This window comes from Anomalospiza imberbis, chromosome Z (assembly GCF_031753505.1).
Source record: "Anomalospiza imberbis isolate Cuckoo-Finch-1a 21T00152 chromosome Z, ASM3175350v1, whole genome shotgun sequence".
NCBI classification, from domain to species: Eukaryota; Metazoa; Chordata; class Aves; order Passeriformes; family Viduidae; genus Anomalospiza; species Anomalospiza imberbis.
In genome coordinates, this window is record NC_089721.1 from 17083303 (window position 1) to 17101823 (window position 18521).

At 35.6% G+C, this 18521-nt stretch overlaps 1 protein-coding gene across 15 annotated transcripts in view; it reads left to right on the forward strand.

Moving 5' to 3' along the window:
* Positions 1 to 18521, forward strand: part of MAP3K1 (mitogen-activated protein kinase kinase kinase 1) — a 69130-nt gene that overhangs the window by 33364 nt on the left and 17245 nt on the right. For all 15 annotated transcript variants that reach the window (XR_010994609.1, XR_010994608.1, XR_010994607.1 and 12 more), the window contains exons 2-16: positions 1743 to 1893; positions 3891 to 4097; positions 5842 to 6042; positions 6807 to 6923; positions 7466 to 7614; positions 9959 to 10080; positions 10768 to 10849; positions 10974 to 11151; positions 11576 to 11866; positions 12302 to 12423; positions 13406 to 13497; positions 13709 to 13898; positions 14212 to 15478; positions 16377 to 16529; positions 17781 to 17943. Coding sequence is in view for 12 of the 15 variants with exons in the window: in XM_068177262.1 (XP_068033363.1) it covers positions 1743 to 1893; positions 3891 to 4097; positions 5842 to 6042; positions 6807 to 6923; positions 7466 to 7614; positions 9959 to 10080; positions 10768 to 10849; positions 10974 to 11151; positions 11576 to 11866; positions 12302 to 12423; positions 13406 to 13497; positions 13709 to 13898; positions 14212 to 15478; positions 16377 to 16529; positions 17781 to 17943 (3485 nt within the window). In the remaining 3 variants the exon portion in view is untranslated. The remainder of the gene's footprint in view (positions 1 to 1742; positions 1894 to 3890; positions 4098 to 5841; positions 6043 to 6806; positions 6924 to 7465; positions 7615 to 9958; positions 10081 to 10767; positions 10850 to 10973; positions 11152 to 11575; positions 11867 to 12301; positions 12424 to 13405; positions 13498 to 13708; positions 13899 to 14211; positions 15479 to 16376; positions 16530 to 17780; positions 17944 to 18521) is intronic.

Below are 18521 nucleotides of genomic sequence, written 5' to 3' on the forward strand. Positions count from 1 at the left end.
TTCATTTGGACTCTACCTACTGCTATAATATCTTTAGTTTTCATTAATGTTTTCATTATGTTTGGTTACATAGACTACTTTTGTCTATCTAGAAGGCAATGTTATGGAATTCATTTGCATTACTTTTAAAATTAAGCAAGCATGAATGCTTAACCTCTGAAAAAACATTAATTCTTAGGTGGATTGTGTTTCTACTTATAAGCATTTTTAAGTCCTTAATCACACAGTTCTGCATATCTAAAATCAGTTATTAGCAGTAGATTTATAAGTTAGCTTGAAAGAAAATACATTTTCTTTACAGTGTCCATCTGCTTATTACATTTCAGCACTGAACAGGAAGTATTATTTCCTGCCTCAGAATCCTTTGTTTCCTTTGTCTCTACAATGAGAGGAGAAAAAAAAAAAAACAGTACTCTCCTTCTGACCTGCAAAAACTTCTCATTTTCTTTAAAGTGCATTTATTTGTGATAAATGACCTCAGTAATACAATGCTGCTGAAGATAGGAATTGTAATTTTAACATCAATTTATTGCAATGAATATTGCAGGCAATATATTTTTAGGTCATCATACAATACATAAATGCAGTTCTGACTGCATGGTTAAATGTTTTAGAAGATGAGATTGCATGGAAGAAAGCAGTGCTTGTAGCTAAATTATTATATACTCTCCCTCTTTAAGTTGTGACATTATTTTTGGAATAAAATCTCATTCTGACAGTTGGCTTAATCAAGCTTGCTTATTTTGAAAGAGCACTGGCTTCAAGAAGATGGGTGGGGATCATGTGCTACTGCTTAAGAATGTGGTTTTCTTGGTGATTTAGCAGATAGCTCAACAGAATCAGGAAATCTTCCAGACTGTTCATATTTGTTTTTCAGTGTCTGACAGTATTTCTTGCCTTTTTGTTGTTGCCAGCAATCACAAGGAACTACTTTGCTGTAGGTGAAAAAGTACAAGCCCAGATGGATCAAATTTTCATTTTACAGATATGAACATGCTGTGAATTTTGCTGTTACTGATTTTAAGAGGTCTTGAGTCATTAGTCACTTGGAAGGCCGCTAGCCTTAATTTTGTGACTTCTGTGTCTAGTTAAATATATCTTAGGCCAGGTTGGATGGGGCACCCTGGTCTGGTGGGAGGTGACCCTGCCCACAGTGAGAGGCTCAGAACTAGATGATCTTTAAGGGTTCTTCCAACCCAGGCCATTTTATTATTCTCTGATACTTACTGTGTATTAGATTATGAGTTGTCTGTTTTTGAGTAGAGTTAATTTATAAAGAGGCACTAGATACATAGTTTCATGCTTGTGCATCCTATGATTATGGGAAATTTTTATCTTTAATCTGTATTAATTTTGTAAATTATTTTAAAATGGAGAAAGGAATGCATGAACCATTGCAACATTTGTGAAACCTTTGATGAATGGCATGACATTACTTAGAAGGTAATTTTTGTTTTGGTTTTGTATTTGCCAAGATCTTCATTTTTACTGGGTGTTCAGTGCTACAAGCAGTGCATGCATTTTAAAGAAATATCCCTCTAAACAGGTATTCTGCTTCAAATCACAGAATAAGAGGTTAGCTATAACTCTTAAAAGGCTTCTTGCAGTCTTGTGGAAATAATGTTTTAGCAGCTGCATTGTAAGGAGAGGGAGAATAGGGTGGCACAAAGTTTGAGAATACTCTGTGCATTATATTTCAACTGAAATTAATTGTGTTTCTGACTTTTTTTTCTTTGCTGTAGTCGTGACATGGAGAATAAAGAAACCCTTAGGGGGTTGCAGAAGATGGATGACCGCCCAGAAGAGCGCATGATCAGGGAGAAACTCAAGGCAACATGTATGCCAGCCTGGAAGCATGAATGGCTGGAAAGAAGAAGCAGAAGAGGCCCTGTGGTAAGTGGCACTGATGGAAGGACAGTATCTGTAACAGCTATTACAAATAAAAATCACTTAAATGTCTTTCTATTAGAAACCTCTTTTTCTTAACAATTTTTCTGCTCTTGATTATGGTGCTCCTGTCTGTTTCTTACGCGGTGTTTAGCAGAACAGCGTGGCTGACTGAATTCCATGTCCCGCGGTTCTTGCTGTTTATTTTTAAGCGAAGGCGTTATCGCGGTGCTGATCAGTGAGCCGTCGCACACGGCTGCGGCACTGCTGCCATCCAGCGACCGAGGGAGCGCTGCCCGCCAGGTGGAAACCTGCGGAAACCGGGGTCAAACAGAAACTTGTCTATTCCTTCAGCCAGCTCTCAGCTCTGATGAAGTTTGCATGACAGTGTTCTGTTAGCCTTTTGGGTACTGCTTCGGCATAAATGACTTGGAAGTGCTTTTAAGAAACATAGGTAGATCAAACCTGAAATATTAAAGATTAATTCCAATTCTATTCAGCGTAATGCTGGTTAATTAATAGCCATTACTTACCTATGAACATAGTTGCAATTGGTTGATATGACTCCCATGTACCACTAGTGTAAAGTTAAGGTCATCTGATGCAGTAGGCAGGTGTTTGGAGACAGCTTTTCTGGAACAGAAATAAGAAGGTTCTGTTGGTTCTGTTGTGAGAAATAATGTTGAAAATACTTAAAAGCGCACCAAACCTCATTATCTCAAAGGGACAAATAACACAATTTAACTTCAAAAATGTAAATGTTTTTTGGTTACTGAATAGCTTGAAATTATTTCCTTGCTCAGCCCACTTCCCTTGAGGTTTGTGGGTGTGTTAATACAACATTTGGTACTCCAGATTCTCAGTTACTATAATTTGACATTTTTGATGTTTTCAGGCACAAGTAGTTTGTCCATAGGTACATGAATTTGCATTTTGATCTTCCAGTCAAGGAGAGGCATTACTGCTTTTGATATTACTGAATTAATTGGTAGGAGGGGGAAAAGGGTTTTCACTGCTCTTTTTTTGTCCTGTTCACTTTTGTAACTGGGCACTGAGTCTATGTATCTCTTACTACCCTGAGGGGGGAAAGCTCCTTTCAGTTTTTGACTTAAAGAGACCTCTGGAACTTTTCTAAGAGAGACCTGCTCTGTTTTTCTGAGTTGCTGTTTGGAACTTCCTTCCAGTGTTGAGTCAAGCCTCTGAGACTTTGAGAAATTAAGAACTAAAACGGAATCTTCCCAATGTAACTGTTGATTCTCAGGATTGTTACTCTTCTTATGCGTTATGTGGGTCTGACTGACAGAAAGCTGAAAGTTATCTTGAAGTCCAATTCTTAATGTCAAAATTTAGTGTTGATGCAACAAAGTACTATTGTGTATGTACTTTGCTTGAGCACCCCTTCTATCTACATTGTGCAGCACCATGCATAGTGGTTAGCTCAGATACCAGATGTGATGTAGCTAATTTGCTTGTATGGCAGAAAAAAACCTGGCTGTGGTTTTTACAAAGAACGGCACACCTAATTTTCCTGGATTACCTCCATGTTTGAAGTCTTTATTTTGCAAAAGTGTTGTGTTAAAGAAAGAGTAACCCTGCTATTTTTCAGCTGGTGCCATGTGGAATGCATGGCTCCAGTATTTATAGCTCTTAATAAGCACAGTACCTGTAGAGAAGAAAATTCGTGTGGCTTCTACTGTCCAGATGGGGAAACAGTATTTTTTGAGGTATCATGACTGATAGTTACAGGAGTACTTTGAGAATCAAATCAGTTGCTTGCACAACTAACATAAGCTGCACAAACAGACAGGAAGAAAGGTTCTTGCTATTGTGTTGCGTATAGATCAGTAAGCTAATCCCTCTCAAATGTTAGTACTATGGCCTAAGAAGTATTTGGATATCTGTATAATGGCTTAATTACAGCAAAAGAATTATCTATTTATTTGCGTTGCTTTAATTTGAAATTACTAATTAATCATTTTAACATGTGATTTAATTCTTGCAAGGTGGTGAAACCTATCCCTGGAAAAGTAGATGGATCAGAAATGAACAAACTCTGTCTAGATCCTCAAGCTGAAGGACATAACACTGCTTCTTCACCTACACAAAAAGGAAGACGAAGTCCTTCTCCTAGCAGTTCCTCTTCATCATCTGCTAGGACAGTTAAATCTGAGTCACCAGGTGTTAGAAGAAAAAGGGTATCTCCAGTGCCTGTAAGTTGCAAGCTGTGATGTAATTTTCAATTTGGCTATATTCTACAATCTTTTGCTTATAGGGGCAGTTGGTCCTCCCTCTGTAGAGCAAAGTGCTGATATAAAGAGGTTATTACAGGATATCATTTGAGTGACATACATATCTCATGTGGTATTTCTCATGTGAGTTTTCTTTTTCCTTCAGTCCTACTTTAATTTATTTCTCGGAAATAAATGAAGAAAAATAGGTACTCAATCATGAATGCATGTATATCCTCTTAGTTTGATTAGCAGGAAGAAGTGCTGGTAGTTTTTTGTTGGTCGGGTGGTTTATTTTTTTTTTCTTATTTTGTTTGGATTTTTTTGGTTGGTTGGTGGGTTTTTTTTCTTGTCTTCTTCCTTTTTTTTTTTTAATAACTGTAGTTAATTTCTCCTGCCTTTCAGTTTTTGGGGCAGGTATATTCCATTAAGGTTAGGACTGTGGATGAGATGAAAATTCCTGTAGAAAAGTCTTACTGGTATGCTGTACTGATCCTCTATTTCAGAACTTACTTTTATGTACAGATTAGGGAAGATTTATGTATGTACATTGTTAGAAGTCTAAAGTTACTATCACTGCATTCTAGAGAACATCTAGAATAGAATGTTTTGAGTAAGAGTAACTGGCTTAAAGAAGAAGATCAAAAATTAAAGAAGATCCAAGGGTATATTTTGAGCAATAATATCTAACACTCTGGCTGGTTGTAAAAATGCTCCTCAACAGTTAAATTCACAGTGCAATTAGAGGATAAATAAGATCTAATTGGTTTTATTTTCCAGTTGTTCTAAACAAGTTTCTCCAGTATCACTGAAAATATGTACTAGAGGCAAGTATCAGAAATGACAGCACAGCAGCACTGGTCCTTTTTCTCTTGACAAGAGAAATTGAAAGGTTAAAAAAAAGAAAACAACCATTTTTACTTGATTGGGGTTTTTGTTTTATAGTAACTTTTCATGTTAAAAACATTAAAAGTCCAGTTTATATTTTACTTATATGATGGACAGTGAATTCAATATTACTTTCATCCTAACATAGAATTCAGTGCATACAAATAAAAGCAGAAGATCTGAAATAGAATGGAACCATTAATGCATCTCATAATGTTAGAAATGAGAAGAATTTAAATGAAGACAATCTTACTAAAATATTTGGGCCTTTGACTTTTTGATTATGGGGAAACAATATTAAAAAACCCCAAAGCATCCTCATCTAAAAGTTGCTTACATCGTGGAAAAGGGAGAAAGCTGTATTTTTTTTTTTCTTTTCTTTGGCATTTTCTTAAACTTTTGATCTTTGTTGAACTTATATTCCCTTTTTAAAACTATAGTCATAGCATTTTTTCATCTATGAAATATATTAGTGTTACAGCTATATGGAATAATATCCTTTAGAGGAATAAGTCCCTGATTATCTTTGGATGAAATTATAAATGATAATTCAGTAGTAATATGGTAAGGCAACCAATGACTACATGAAAATAAGAACCAATTCGAAAGACTCCTTTTGTGTCCCAATGTCAGACAAATTTCAGCTGCAGAATTTCAGTTTTCTTCTGCCTTTGACTACTGGGCATGGGAGAAAAGTAATCCTTTTAAATCATATAGTCAAAGAGATTATAATAGTTCCAGATTTTGGGGACTCTTATTCTGTAAATAAATAAATAAACCATACCTATTTAAACATTTTTCTGTCCTTTGAATGCTCATGACGGAGGCAATTCTGTAGTTTCAGAGCGGACGGATAACACCACCTCGACGAGCCCCATCTCCAGATGGCTTCTCTCCGTACAGCCCTGAGGAGACAAATCGCCGTGTCAACAAAGTGATGCGAGCCAGGCTATACTTGCTGCAGCAGATAGGACCCAACTCTTTCTTAATTGGAGGCGACAGCCCTGATAATAAATACAGAGTGTTTATTGGGCCCCAGGTAGGGAACATTTTTGTCTTGTCTGTAGCTTTTATCAGTTCATAGTTAATCTCTCAAAACTGTTCAAAGCCAGATTAGTTCAATTGGTGATCACTCTTCTATAAAGTAATGTTTAAAAGTTGTAATCTGTACTCATGTAATACCAAAATCAGTTTGTAATTTGTAGATTACATTTATCTACAGTTTCTCTTTTGTAAAAGAAAAAAGACTCATTCCCAGAAGTGGCTCTGAATTACATGTCTTACATATTCTTGGCTAAAATTTGGTCACTTAATTCCTCTATTCATGGGATGTGTATAAATGACAAGTACATAACTCCTGTAATAGTGTGATAATTTCATTCATACCCATAATGAAATCCTTTTCCTAGGCTTTCTTGGTACTAATGTGATGTAGTATTGGGACACATTCAGGTTGGGTGAACAGAAGCATCTCATTTAAGTTTGATTGATATCATGTTGTGATGTCATACTTCCAGTATGAAGCATAAAAATAGCTTCAGTTGATTTAAAAAAAATGGGGGGGTGGGGGAGAAAATAAGTTGAAAACTGGTGTTGTAATTTTATGCAATCATGTGTGCATTTCTGAGTAATATTTTAGGAATTCTTTTTTTTTTTTGTAAGGCTATGCAAGAATGCCAGAGAACATTTATGCTTATATATGAAATACTTATTTTTGTTCAGGAGTGGGTATGTTCTATGATACACTTAAATGTGGCAAAATTACCAAGTCAGTAGAACCTTAGGATGTACTCTTCTTTGCAGACTTGTAGCTGTGGCCGTGGGACGTTTTGTATTCATCTGCTGTTTGTTATGCTGAGGGTCTTTCAGCTTGAGTCCTCAGACCCAATGCTCTGGAGGAAGACGCTGAAGAACTTTGAGGTAATCAATTTCTAATAGATGTAATGATGATCTACAATACACTCCATAATATCTTTAAGACACTATCTTAAACATGCTGAAAACTGTTACATTTAAAATCAACAAGAATATATGTTTATAATTATATCTTTAATTCAGTATCAGGAGTTCTGTAATTGGAAAAGAATACCTGTAAATATAAGACATAACTGCATAAATAATAGAGAGCTGTAGTTTGATGATGGGATTTTCTATTAAAATTTATAGCTATGTCTCACTGATTTGCTAAAAGGATGAAAAAATGTGGGTATTTTGAAGTAATTGTGTATATACTTGAAGCTGTTACTTATTTTCAATAAGCAGATAAGTTTTTGGTGTAAAATGTTTCTTGTGATCTTTTTAGTAGTAAGACTTCTGAAATTGTTGCTGCGACTGCTAATGCATTATTGTGAAGGTGAATAAATTTTTCCTGTTAGCAGTAGTTTACACTTCAGTAATATGACTTCTAATTACAAGATATTCATAGCATAAATAAGACTGTTGCTATCTTTTTCTGATGTTAGGTTGAGAGTTTGTTCCAGAAATATCACAGTAGGCGTAGCTCGAGGATCAAAGCTCCATCTCGTAACACCATCCAGAAGTTTGTCTCACGCATGTCAAATTCTCATACATTGTCATCATCTAGTACTTCTACATCTAGTTCAGAAAACAGGTTAGTATTTTTTAAAGGAATTAAAAGCTTTATTCTGTAGTTTCAGAATCACCTACATTCTTTTTGTTCAAAGCTGCTTTCATTTCAAGCCACGTTAAGTCTCTGCATTTGCAAGCAATCAAGTCAAGCATCCATTAGTCACTGTGGTACCAAGTGGGCATATTTGTTTTGTAACTTCTGCTTGGAAAATGTTAAGTAGAGTTGTGAAAATATTTTTTTTTACTCTATATGAATTTTGCAAAACAAACATTTGAGATCTCATGTGCAAGACCGAAGCATACATCAACTTCGGAAGCCTATTTTGTTCATCTTTTTTTTAATATGGCACTTGTGCAAATGTTAGCAAAATAATAAACATTATTTTTTGTATCCTGTCCTGCTTTGGAGAAAAGTTTGTGCCTCTGACAATACACTGAAAAATGTTTATGCACTCTATAAACATTATATAAAAAACACATACATAAATATAAAAACAGAAGCAAGCATATATTTTTAAAACTACTTAATTAAAAATGGGCGATTAAATTATTTTGAGAGCTACTAACATATTAGTTATGCCTTATCTATGAACTGATGCCTTGTCTATGAATTTCCAGTGATGTGTTATTCTTTCATATTTTTTTCCCTGACTGCTTCTACTTCAGCTTTTTGTACATACTTTTCCATGATTTTGAAAAGATACTGATTAATTTTTTTAAACAAATGATTTGTGCTTGCATTATTTAGTGGGTAAACTGTACTTCATTTAGAGAGATCAGACCAAAAACAGCAACCCTAATTAAGGCTTTGTTTTCTATGAAGTGGAATCTAACTTAAGGAGTACCTTGATATGTTACTTTGTGATAATGAGCATATAGTAAGATGAATATTTTCAGACAGGTTTATAATTCTGATATACAGACTGTGACCTTAATCTCACTTCATCTTTTACTTAGTTTTCCAAACTCTGTTTCTGTAAATAAGTTGCATAAACAAAGTTAAGTACATAATTACTCTGGAACTACTTATCTGGCAAGCCAGTTCCTTTTCTGTTGATACTTTGTGTAGGAATGTCTTTTTTTTCCACAGGATTGTGAACTTTGCTGCATTAGTTATCACTTCTTACAGGACGAAAGATTTTCAGTTGTTTGCCAGTGCACCTGGTGATACTGATTCACCCTGCAATACTGATTCAATGAGAGAAGCTACTGTTCTGTCCAAGTCTAAAATTAGTATGCTATAGGTATTGAAGAACACTGAGTATCAGATTCATTTGACATAGAGGTTTACTCAGTTCTGATAATTCCTGTGACTTGCAGTTATGTTTTGCTTACTGTTAATTTGTCAAGAATAAGTTTATATATATACACACACGTGTGGGGAATATTTTTCATTGTAAGCTTACATTTGAGGAACTTTTCAAGGAATAAATACCTTTGTAAACATTTGCAGAGAAATAGAAAGGAATACATGTGTATAGGAATAATGCATGTACAAGTTAATTTTCTTTTAAAAATATATTGTTGGTGAACAAATGCAGGATGCCTGCAAAGTTTTATATGCACACCAACTATAATTTAAATTTTTTGGAATGAGTAATTAGAGTTTTGCACATTTAAACAGTATTGCGGAAGATTAAAAATCTGTGCTTTTCATTGCATGTTGTTTATGTTTAGAATAAGTTTTTGAGTAAATCTCTGGTTATCCATTTAAAAATTAGAGAAAAATAAAATAGAAACAGCAAACAAGAGAAAATAGGACTTTCTTAAAATATCTGTGTATGACATGTATGTTAGTGTTTATGTGACTCTATTCCATCAGTTTCTGTTAGTAGTGGAAAATTCTTGAGTAGCTGTTTATTTTTTGAGTTTTACTATGCTCATCAAAGAGTATTTACAGTTTCTTGTAGAAGGCTAAAGACTGCCTTGTGACTCCATACTTTGAAAGGAATGTGATGAAAAAGAACGTGAATAGTTTTAAAAATATAAAAATTCCTTAGTTTTTCAAACCCAAATGATAAATTAAAAAGTGAAGGTTGGTTTGTTTAAAGAAGCCTTAGGAAAAAAGATGTTAAGTGCCCAAAGCTAGGCCTTTCAATCTCTAATTGGTATCTGACCTAGTTTGTAAAGATGTCATGTGTTTTGTGACTTTCCCTTTCACTTTAACAAAGTGTTGTCTGTAGCCAGTGATTCTAAAAATCTGGTTGCTTACTTATTCAGACCAAGGTTTAGGAGAATGATTCATTAATACATATAGTTATCCAGAAGTGACTGTTTGAAACCGGAAGTTAACATTTTTGCACTGTTAAAGCCTGCTCTGGATTCTGATATGCCTATTCTACAATCACAAATGTCTCTTTTTATAGTATGAAGGATGAAGAAGAACAGATGTGCCCCATTTGTTTGTTAGGCATGCTGGATGAAGAGAGTCTCACAGTGTGTGAAGATGGCTGCAGAAACAAATTACACCACCACTGCATGTCAATATGTATGTTATCTTTGTTTTGTCAAGTTCTGGTGACTAAATCTGCAAAACTATTATAGCTTAGTATGGTTTTGAGAAATCTGCTCGTAAATGATGACTGGTAACTTTGAAAATTTGGTATCATTCAGGTACTATTGATACATCTTATTTTATCAGTTATTCACAAATTGAGTTTGTAATTTGATAGTCTGATAAAGAAGTTACCTGCAGGTATAGAGGTTTAAGCCTGTCTTAACCTGAGTGAAAAGACTGTCTAATTAGAGCAAGGTTAGGAACAGACTTTCAGCTTCCTATAAATTGTCATTAGAATGTATAAAAGTCATATATAGGTAGCTAGGGTGATACAATGAATTATGAAGTATGTTTATATAATACATCAGCTAAAAGATATAAATATTTGCAGTTTGCATTAACAATTACTTTTTTCCTATATTTGAGGTACAAAAGGACCTGAATTTCAGTTCATAAATTAAAATACTGATTGTAGTATTGAAGTGAAGCATTTCTTCATGCAGAAAACATATGTTTAAGTACCCATATTTTAATGCTCAGGCTGTTGAAAGTGACTCAGTTCAGAAGTGTTAACTATGAAACTAATGTTCTTCAGTAAAACTTAGAAGTAGTTATGCCATGTTCTGTTTCTGTACACTGTAAAACTTCAGAGCATATGATCATGTTGCTGTATTCCAGGGGCAGAAGAATGCAGAAGAAACAGAGAGCCACTCATCTGTCCACTTTGTAGATCTAAATGGAGATCTCATGATTTCTATAGGTAAGCATTCAGTTGGTGCACAATAAACTATCTGTTTCTGGATCTTTAATTGATATTTCTGTATATGCTGCATTATTTACCTCAAATGTTTAATTTGTTAATCTGTTTTGTTCTTGATCTGTAGTCATGAATTGCCAAGCCCTGTGGATTCTTCTGTTCTCCGTGTGGTTCAGCAACATTCTCAGCAGCAGTCCCCAGTTGGATCACAGAGAAGAGCACAAGATAGCAATTTTAACCTTACTCATTATGGAGTCCAGCAGATCCCTTCTACGTATAAAGATTCAGCTGAGCCATGGATTCAGGTAATTCTCTTTTGTGAAAGACCTAATAGGCTTTAGAATGTAGAGGTGGGTTCAGCTAAACATGGGGTCACACACTTAAAAATGAGAACTTTAATTTCCTTTATTTCTGCCATTATTTTCATCTGGTATAGCCAGACCTTGATTTCATGACTGTTAATATCAATGTCTGGAAACCAACTTCATACTTAATAGTTAAAATTCACTTAACAGAGTTTTTACACAGCCAAGTAGAATATTATTTATGATATTTTATTTCTATCACAGAATCCTTTTTAAGACCCTGTACCTTCAGACATATTTTTGCTGTCAGCCTTAATGATTTTTAACTAGAAATATCTTTCCTCTTTTTGATTGCTCTTGTCAGGTACTTAAGTTGCAGCATTATTCATTTTGACTCCTGTAATGTTGCCCTCTTCCTTGGCAGGTATTTGGGATGGAGCTAGTTGGCTGCTTGTTTTCTCGAAACTGGAATATACGAGAGATGGCACTCAGACGTCTTTCCCATGATGTTAGTGGTGCTCTGTTACTGGCTAATGGTGAAAGCACTGGAAACTCTGGAAGCAGCAATGGAAACAGCACAAGTGCTGGAGCTCTGGGAGCTGCTAGTGGGTCATCTCAGACCAGTATCTCAGGAGATGTGGTGGTAGAATCCTGCTGCAGTGTGCTGTCCATGGTCTGTGCTGACCCTGTCTACAAAGTGTATGTTGCTGCTTTAGTAAGTAGTTGTTTACTTGTTGTATTCTACTAATTTTGCGGTTACTTCATTTTGGAAGAAGGAGGGAATGGGAGAAGATATGTGAAATCAGGAATCCTAGTACTTGTTGAGCACCATTGGTGACTTTTAACTACACTTTGAAAGTGGGGTGATCAAAATACTCATCATAAGTGAAAGGATATGATTTCCCTGGCATTTGCCACAGTGCTAAGTATTGACAGTATTGTCTTTTCACTCTCAAAGAGGAGTTGACTAGTTCTAGCAGGGAATATGTAGCAAGCTATTTATCCTTTAAAAGTTTCACTGACATTTTGCACACTATTGATGTAGAACTGAATTTACAACTTTTTAATGCTTATTTACATATCTTTAAAAAAACTAACATTGTGTAGCTAGTTGGATTTCATATACATTGTTTTTTTTCCTTTTTCTTAGAAAACTTTAAGAGCCATGCTAGTGTACACTCCCTGTCATACTTTGGCAGAGAGGACTAAACTACAGCGACTTCTCAAGCCAGTTGTAGAGACGATATTAATTAAATGTGCAGATGCTAACAGGTATGATGTCTTATGAACACAATTTTGGATTATTACCGAAATATCTTAAAGCTTCATTTGTTGCTATTCATGTGTAACTAGTTGGTGTTAAAATAAAATGTGCAGATTGTAAATATATATCATTGTAAATATATATCATTGTTTTGCTAGCCTAACTGCTGCTGGCAAACTTCTGGCTGGAAATATGTAGGTTTTAAAGGCAAGTGATTGTATACTTTGCTTTTGTAAGGGCTTTTCCCCCTCTGCTTAAAGTAAAGGAAAATGTTATGTGCAGTCATGAATCCATCCCTTCTATCTCTGTTTTTATTGCTTTGGCCTATTTCTCATGACTCTCCTTAGAGCTATTAGCAAGTACTCCTCAGTATTCTTCCTAATTCAGCAGAAGTTGTAACACATCCTTGCCATGAAGTAGTAGCAGTAACATAACACTTCTGATTAGTAGTTCAGAGTGTAATGGTAGGAGATACTATTTAGGGTGAACTGCCCTTGGCTTGAGTCTTCCTGTCCTAGGCTACCCTGTTTGTTCTTCCAGGCCAACCATTTCTTCTGTACTGTAAACTAGATGCTGAACTCCACCAGCTTGAGTTTTGTCTCTCAAGGTTTAGTTTCTAAGCAGCATTTTTTTCTGAAACTGCAGCTAGAGATCCCCCAGCAACAGTCTAGCAAGAGAATATCTAAAGTAGTAAGTGAAATAGAACTGATATTATGCATTTGGCCACATTTTGCAAGAGAACAAGGCAATTTGGGGGTTTGTTTGTACATTAGTGATAGGCATTACATTTCTGGAAGTGTGTTTGTAAAAATGTCACAACCACAGGTAAGCTTACAAAGAGTGGGTTATAGAAATTTACTGGAATAAGGTGGTGTGAAATCATTTTACACATAATTCCTAGGTGATGTTTTTTTAAGTATAACAAATAGGATGTTTTTCCTTGAAAGCATTTGCTAAAGGAGTTCTTTTTTTGGTTTTACTTTCTTACAGTCGAACAAGTCAACTTTCAGTCTCAACGCTATTGGAGATGTGTAAAGGTCAAGCAGGGGAGCTGGCAGTTGGGAGAGAAATACTTAAATCTGGTAATAACTCTTCATGTACAGTTAAATTATACAAGCAAATAATACTGGAATTTACCAAGTATAAGCACAGCAAAGAGAACAGTAGTCCTGTCAGCAGTTTGGAAGGGGTCTAATTTGGGCAAACGATGAGTAATTCTGTATGATACAGATCTGATCTTTGTGTGGACTCTGAATATAATACATAATCTTCATTTTATCAACTTTTTTATAGGATCCATTGGTATTGGAGGTGTTGATTATGTCTTAAACTGTATTCTTGGAAACGAAATAGAATCTAGCAACTGGCAAGCACTGCTGGGGCGACTTTGTCTAATAGACAGACTTCTGTTGGAATTTCCCAGTGAATTTTATCCCCACATTGTCTGTGGAGATGTCTTGCAGGCTGATATCATAGCTGACAGGTACTTTTTTGTACTCTATGTGAATGTTACTCTTTGTAGTTGAATTTATTGGTGATTTCATGAAAGAAGTAGTTGTTTTAATTCCTGTAAACAAATAACATATGTTTATATGCAAAGTGTGCTTGCTTTACAGAGTGAGTAGTTGTCTTTCTAAAAACTTCTGACCTGTGAGGCATTTTTGAAGCACCAGTGCTTCCATAAATCTCCTTCGTACTTCAGAACTGACAACTAAATACATTATCTTGAAACTACTTTTTTGATACTAGTTAACTAGAGCATGTCAGTTTATAAAAGACCTCTTTTCTTTTTTTAGGTATAAGAAACTTCTCTCCCTCTTAACTTTCGCCTTGCAGTCAATTGACAATTCCCACTCAATGGTTGGCAAGCTGTCACGGAGAATATTTTTGAGTGCAGCAAGAATGGTAGCAAGAGTGCCCCATATTTTTGTAAAGCTGTTAGATATGTTGAGTGTGACAAGCTCAACTCACTATGCAAGGATGCGTCGACGTCTGATGGCAATAGCAGATGAAATGGAAATTGCAGAAGCTATTCAGCTAGGCATGGAAGAAATGCACTCGGGGGAATGCCGACATGAAGACTTTTTACACCTACCTGTGCCAGATAACTCTCCAGAAACTACAGAAAATAATACTCCTAATAATACTGTCCAGTTATCAGGGAAGAGTGGGAAAGGTTTAGGTGACAGAAAACTGAGTGCCAGTCCAGATGACATTTCTCAGATGATAGCTGGTCTTGCTGTGGGACTTCCTGTTTCATCAGTAACCACTGAGCAACCAAAACCAGCCATTCAAACAAAAGGAAAACCCCACAGTCAGTGTGTGAACTCTTCTCCCTCATCCAGTCATTCCCAGTCACTATTCCCAACACTTCTGTCTCCATCAAACCCATCTCTACCAGCTGGCACTGTAACAGATGTCTCCAAACTCAGACCTCAGGGATTTGTTCCCTGCAAAATCCCGTCACCTTCTCCTCAAACACGGAGGAAACTTTCTCTCCAGTTTCAGCGAAACTGTTCTGAAAATAAAGAATCTGAGAAACTTTCTCCAGTTTTTACCCAAGCCAGGCCATTGCCATCCAGTCACGTACATAAGCCAAAGCCATCACGACCCACCCCAAGTGATATGAACAAGCAAGGAGAAACCTTAAAAAGCAGCATGACACTTGACCTGAATGATATTTCACAGTGTGATGGCAATAGCAGTGCAGTTATACCAAGTGAAGAGACAGTGTTCACACCAGTAGATGAGAAGTGCCGGCTGGATGTTAATGCAGAGCTCAATTCCAGTATTGAGGACCTACTTGAGGCCTCCATGCCAACGAGTGATGGCACAGTTACATTCAAGTCTGAAGTTGCAGTTCTTTCTCCTGAGCGGGCAGAAAATGATGATACTTACAAAGATGATGTCAATCATAATCAAAAATGCAAGGAAAAGATGGAAGCTGAAGAGGAGGAAGCTTTAGCTATTGCTATGGCAATGTCAGCATCCCAAGATGCCTTGCCAGTGATTCCCCAACTACAGGTTGAAAATGGTGAAGATATCATAATCATTCAGCAGGATGTAAGTATGCATATGAGAATTTAGGTTAAGTCTCAGCTGAGGGTCACTGAAATTATAAAGCAGTGCTGTTATATTTCAAAAGTGATAGAAAACATGAAGGTGTTCAGTACCCTTTCATAGGAAATCAAATATAAATTTGAGGATACTAACAGAATCCTCCCATGTTATTAATAATCTAGAGAAGGTGTTTGCAAGAGAACTATATCATGTATCAACATTTAAAGTAACAAAAAAGAAAGTGTAAAACTGAGGAAACCAGGAAATAAACCAAAAATTTTAAGCAGGAGTAGAACTGTATTGAGTCCTAATGCTGATTTACTTTGAAGGCAATTGTACATTAGCAAACTAATTTTTGAAAGAAAGAATGGGAAAAGATCTTGTCTTCCTATCTTGAGAGAAGATAAGAGATACTTTATTAGTCAGAAAAAAATACATATATATTTGCAAATAGACAAAAAGCACAAGAAATAATAATAGAGAAAAGGGGTATTATATTTGTGATCCTTTGAGGTAACATGTAAAGCATAAAATTGGAGGGATAAATTAAATAGAAAACAACCTGATTTTGGTTCTGTTTACTGTAGGTTCAAGCTAAAACCTTAACTAGATGTGAGACAAGGAATACTAAAAAAAGTTGTGCTCCTACTTGTGTCCTCTAATCTTGCCTTTCACCTTCACATAGTAACACAGAGGAAGCTCTGTTTCATGTAGTAGAGTATGTGGGTTACAGAATACTCTGGTGCTCTCATCTTAGCTGAGACCTATATAACAAGCAGTTCAAGGAAGTGTGAGGGAGAGGAGAGGCATATAAACTTGGATATTTTCTAACACTTTAGAATGTCTGTATTTTAGATGCATGTTAGTAAACTTGGAATTGATTTTGAATTTGAATTTGCAGACACCAGAAACCCTGCCTGGACATACCAAAGCGAAACATCATTATAGAGAAGATGCAGAATGGCTTAAAGGTCAGCAAATTGGTCTTGGAGCTTTCTCTTCCTGTTACCAAGCTCAAGATGTGGGAACAGGGACATTAATGGCTGTAAAACAGGTAAATACTTCAGGAAAGTACCTCACTTCCTTGTGTTTTCTCTTTCAGACCTCTTGTGTTCCTGCTTCTACTCCCTGTCATGTGTTCTGACATAATACGTAATTTAAAAAAACCTTTATGTGCATGAATTAACTTAATATATACAAGCTTTTTCAATTCTTCTTAGAGTGAAAAGTCATTTGTTCTGTGCCCATTTTCTTCCATAGTTCTTCAAGTGCATTTTTGCTTCAATCAAGTTCATAAAATGGTGGCTGAGTTAAGAATAGAACCCAGATAACTTGATTCCAAATTAATGCCCTATTTACAAGATAGCTATATAAGATAATTTCTCCTCACTTGTCAAGGATATTTTTCCTATAACTTTAAATTGAGGAAATATAGTTTAATATTTGTTTCCTCTGATTCAACTTTGCTAACTAACTAAAGGCAATTTGTAGGCAAGTATTCTTACTATTTAAATTAATAGATACAGAAGTTGTATCTATGGCTGAGAGGAGGGCACATGCTTCAGTCAAGATTTTTGAAGGTTTCAGGTGTGGGTAAATTGTTCACACTAGAGCTGCCCTAGGGCTGAATCAGTAGTAACAAAATAGAGGGAATTTTAGTCCCAACACTCTTACCAGTTCTACAATGAACTTACAGCTATGAAATAGATAAAATGTTTTGAAGTTGCACAAGGAAAAAGTTTGTGCCACCTTTCCCCCTTTGAACTCTTTTGCTTGTGAAAAAGTGAGACTGTCCATGTGGTCCTGGAGAGATGAGGATGGTGATGCCTGGGGAAATTCCCTGCAGTATACCATTATATCCTATTTAGTATGGATCACATCTGAGATTGACTCCAATACCATTACTTCTGATCTGTCATGTTGAATTTCTGTAAGAGCTTTAGTTATGAAACATTTGATCATTTAACTGGTAAAACTTTATAAGTGATACTCAGGATCCCATTTCAGGCCTTTTCTTTCTTCCTTTTCCTCAATATTTGGAAACCAAGGTTTTTTTCCTAATTTAAGCAAAGGTGAAAAGAGGGATGTTTCCCCACTCTACTTGGAAAAGTTTTTGTTTGTACGTGGAAGATCACTCTTAATTTTCTATTACTGTCTCACATGGAGATATGTTCTCAGCTGATGGGGTTTGAGGTGAAAAAGTAGTTCCAGATGGTGAAAACCATCCACTCTTGTTGCTGTACTGAAAGGTGATTACAGGACTTGTACTTAAATTAGTAAGTCTGAATACCATATTTCAAAACAGGTGACATACGTCAGGAACACATCATCTGAGCAAGAAGAGGTGGTTGAAGCACTGAGGGAAGAAATAAGGATGATGAGTCATCTGAACCATCCTAACATTATTCGAATGTTGGGTGCTACATGTGAGAAGAGCAACTATAACCTCTTTATTGAATGGATGGCAGGTAAACAAGTGGTGACAATACTATTTGAGTCTTGAAATACATAGTGTTGCATCGCTATAGGTTGTGGATTTATATTTTCATTGCTGTGTTTGCAGTCAGTATAAAGATGTACTTACAGAACAGCTGAAGTGTTCATAGCAATATTCTTAATGGTGCATCCTTTTGTGATTTGGAATCTTCCATACCTAATCTGTCATACAGTTAAAGCAGTTGGAAACCCTGACTTTTCCTTCTGTTTCTGACTCCAAGTGAGAAGTTATAAATTTTGATTTATTTCCAGCTGAAGTGACTGTCTCTCAAACTGTTGCATTTTCAGTGTATCTTTGTAGCTATAGGTTATTATTTTTAATAAATTTGCTAGAAAGTTTGGAATACCTGTCATTTATTTTTGTCCTGAGGTTTTTCATAAAAATTTTGTCAGATGACATGCAGAGGCATTTAAGAAAATTTAAAGTAAGTTTCAAATAATAAATAGTAAGTAGTGCTTTTGGAAGAATTATTTCAAACTTTAACTTTCTTAACTGTTAATCTAGTAAAAAAATTTGAAATATTTTCATAATTGTATAGAGCAGGCACAA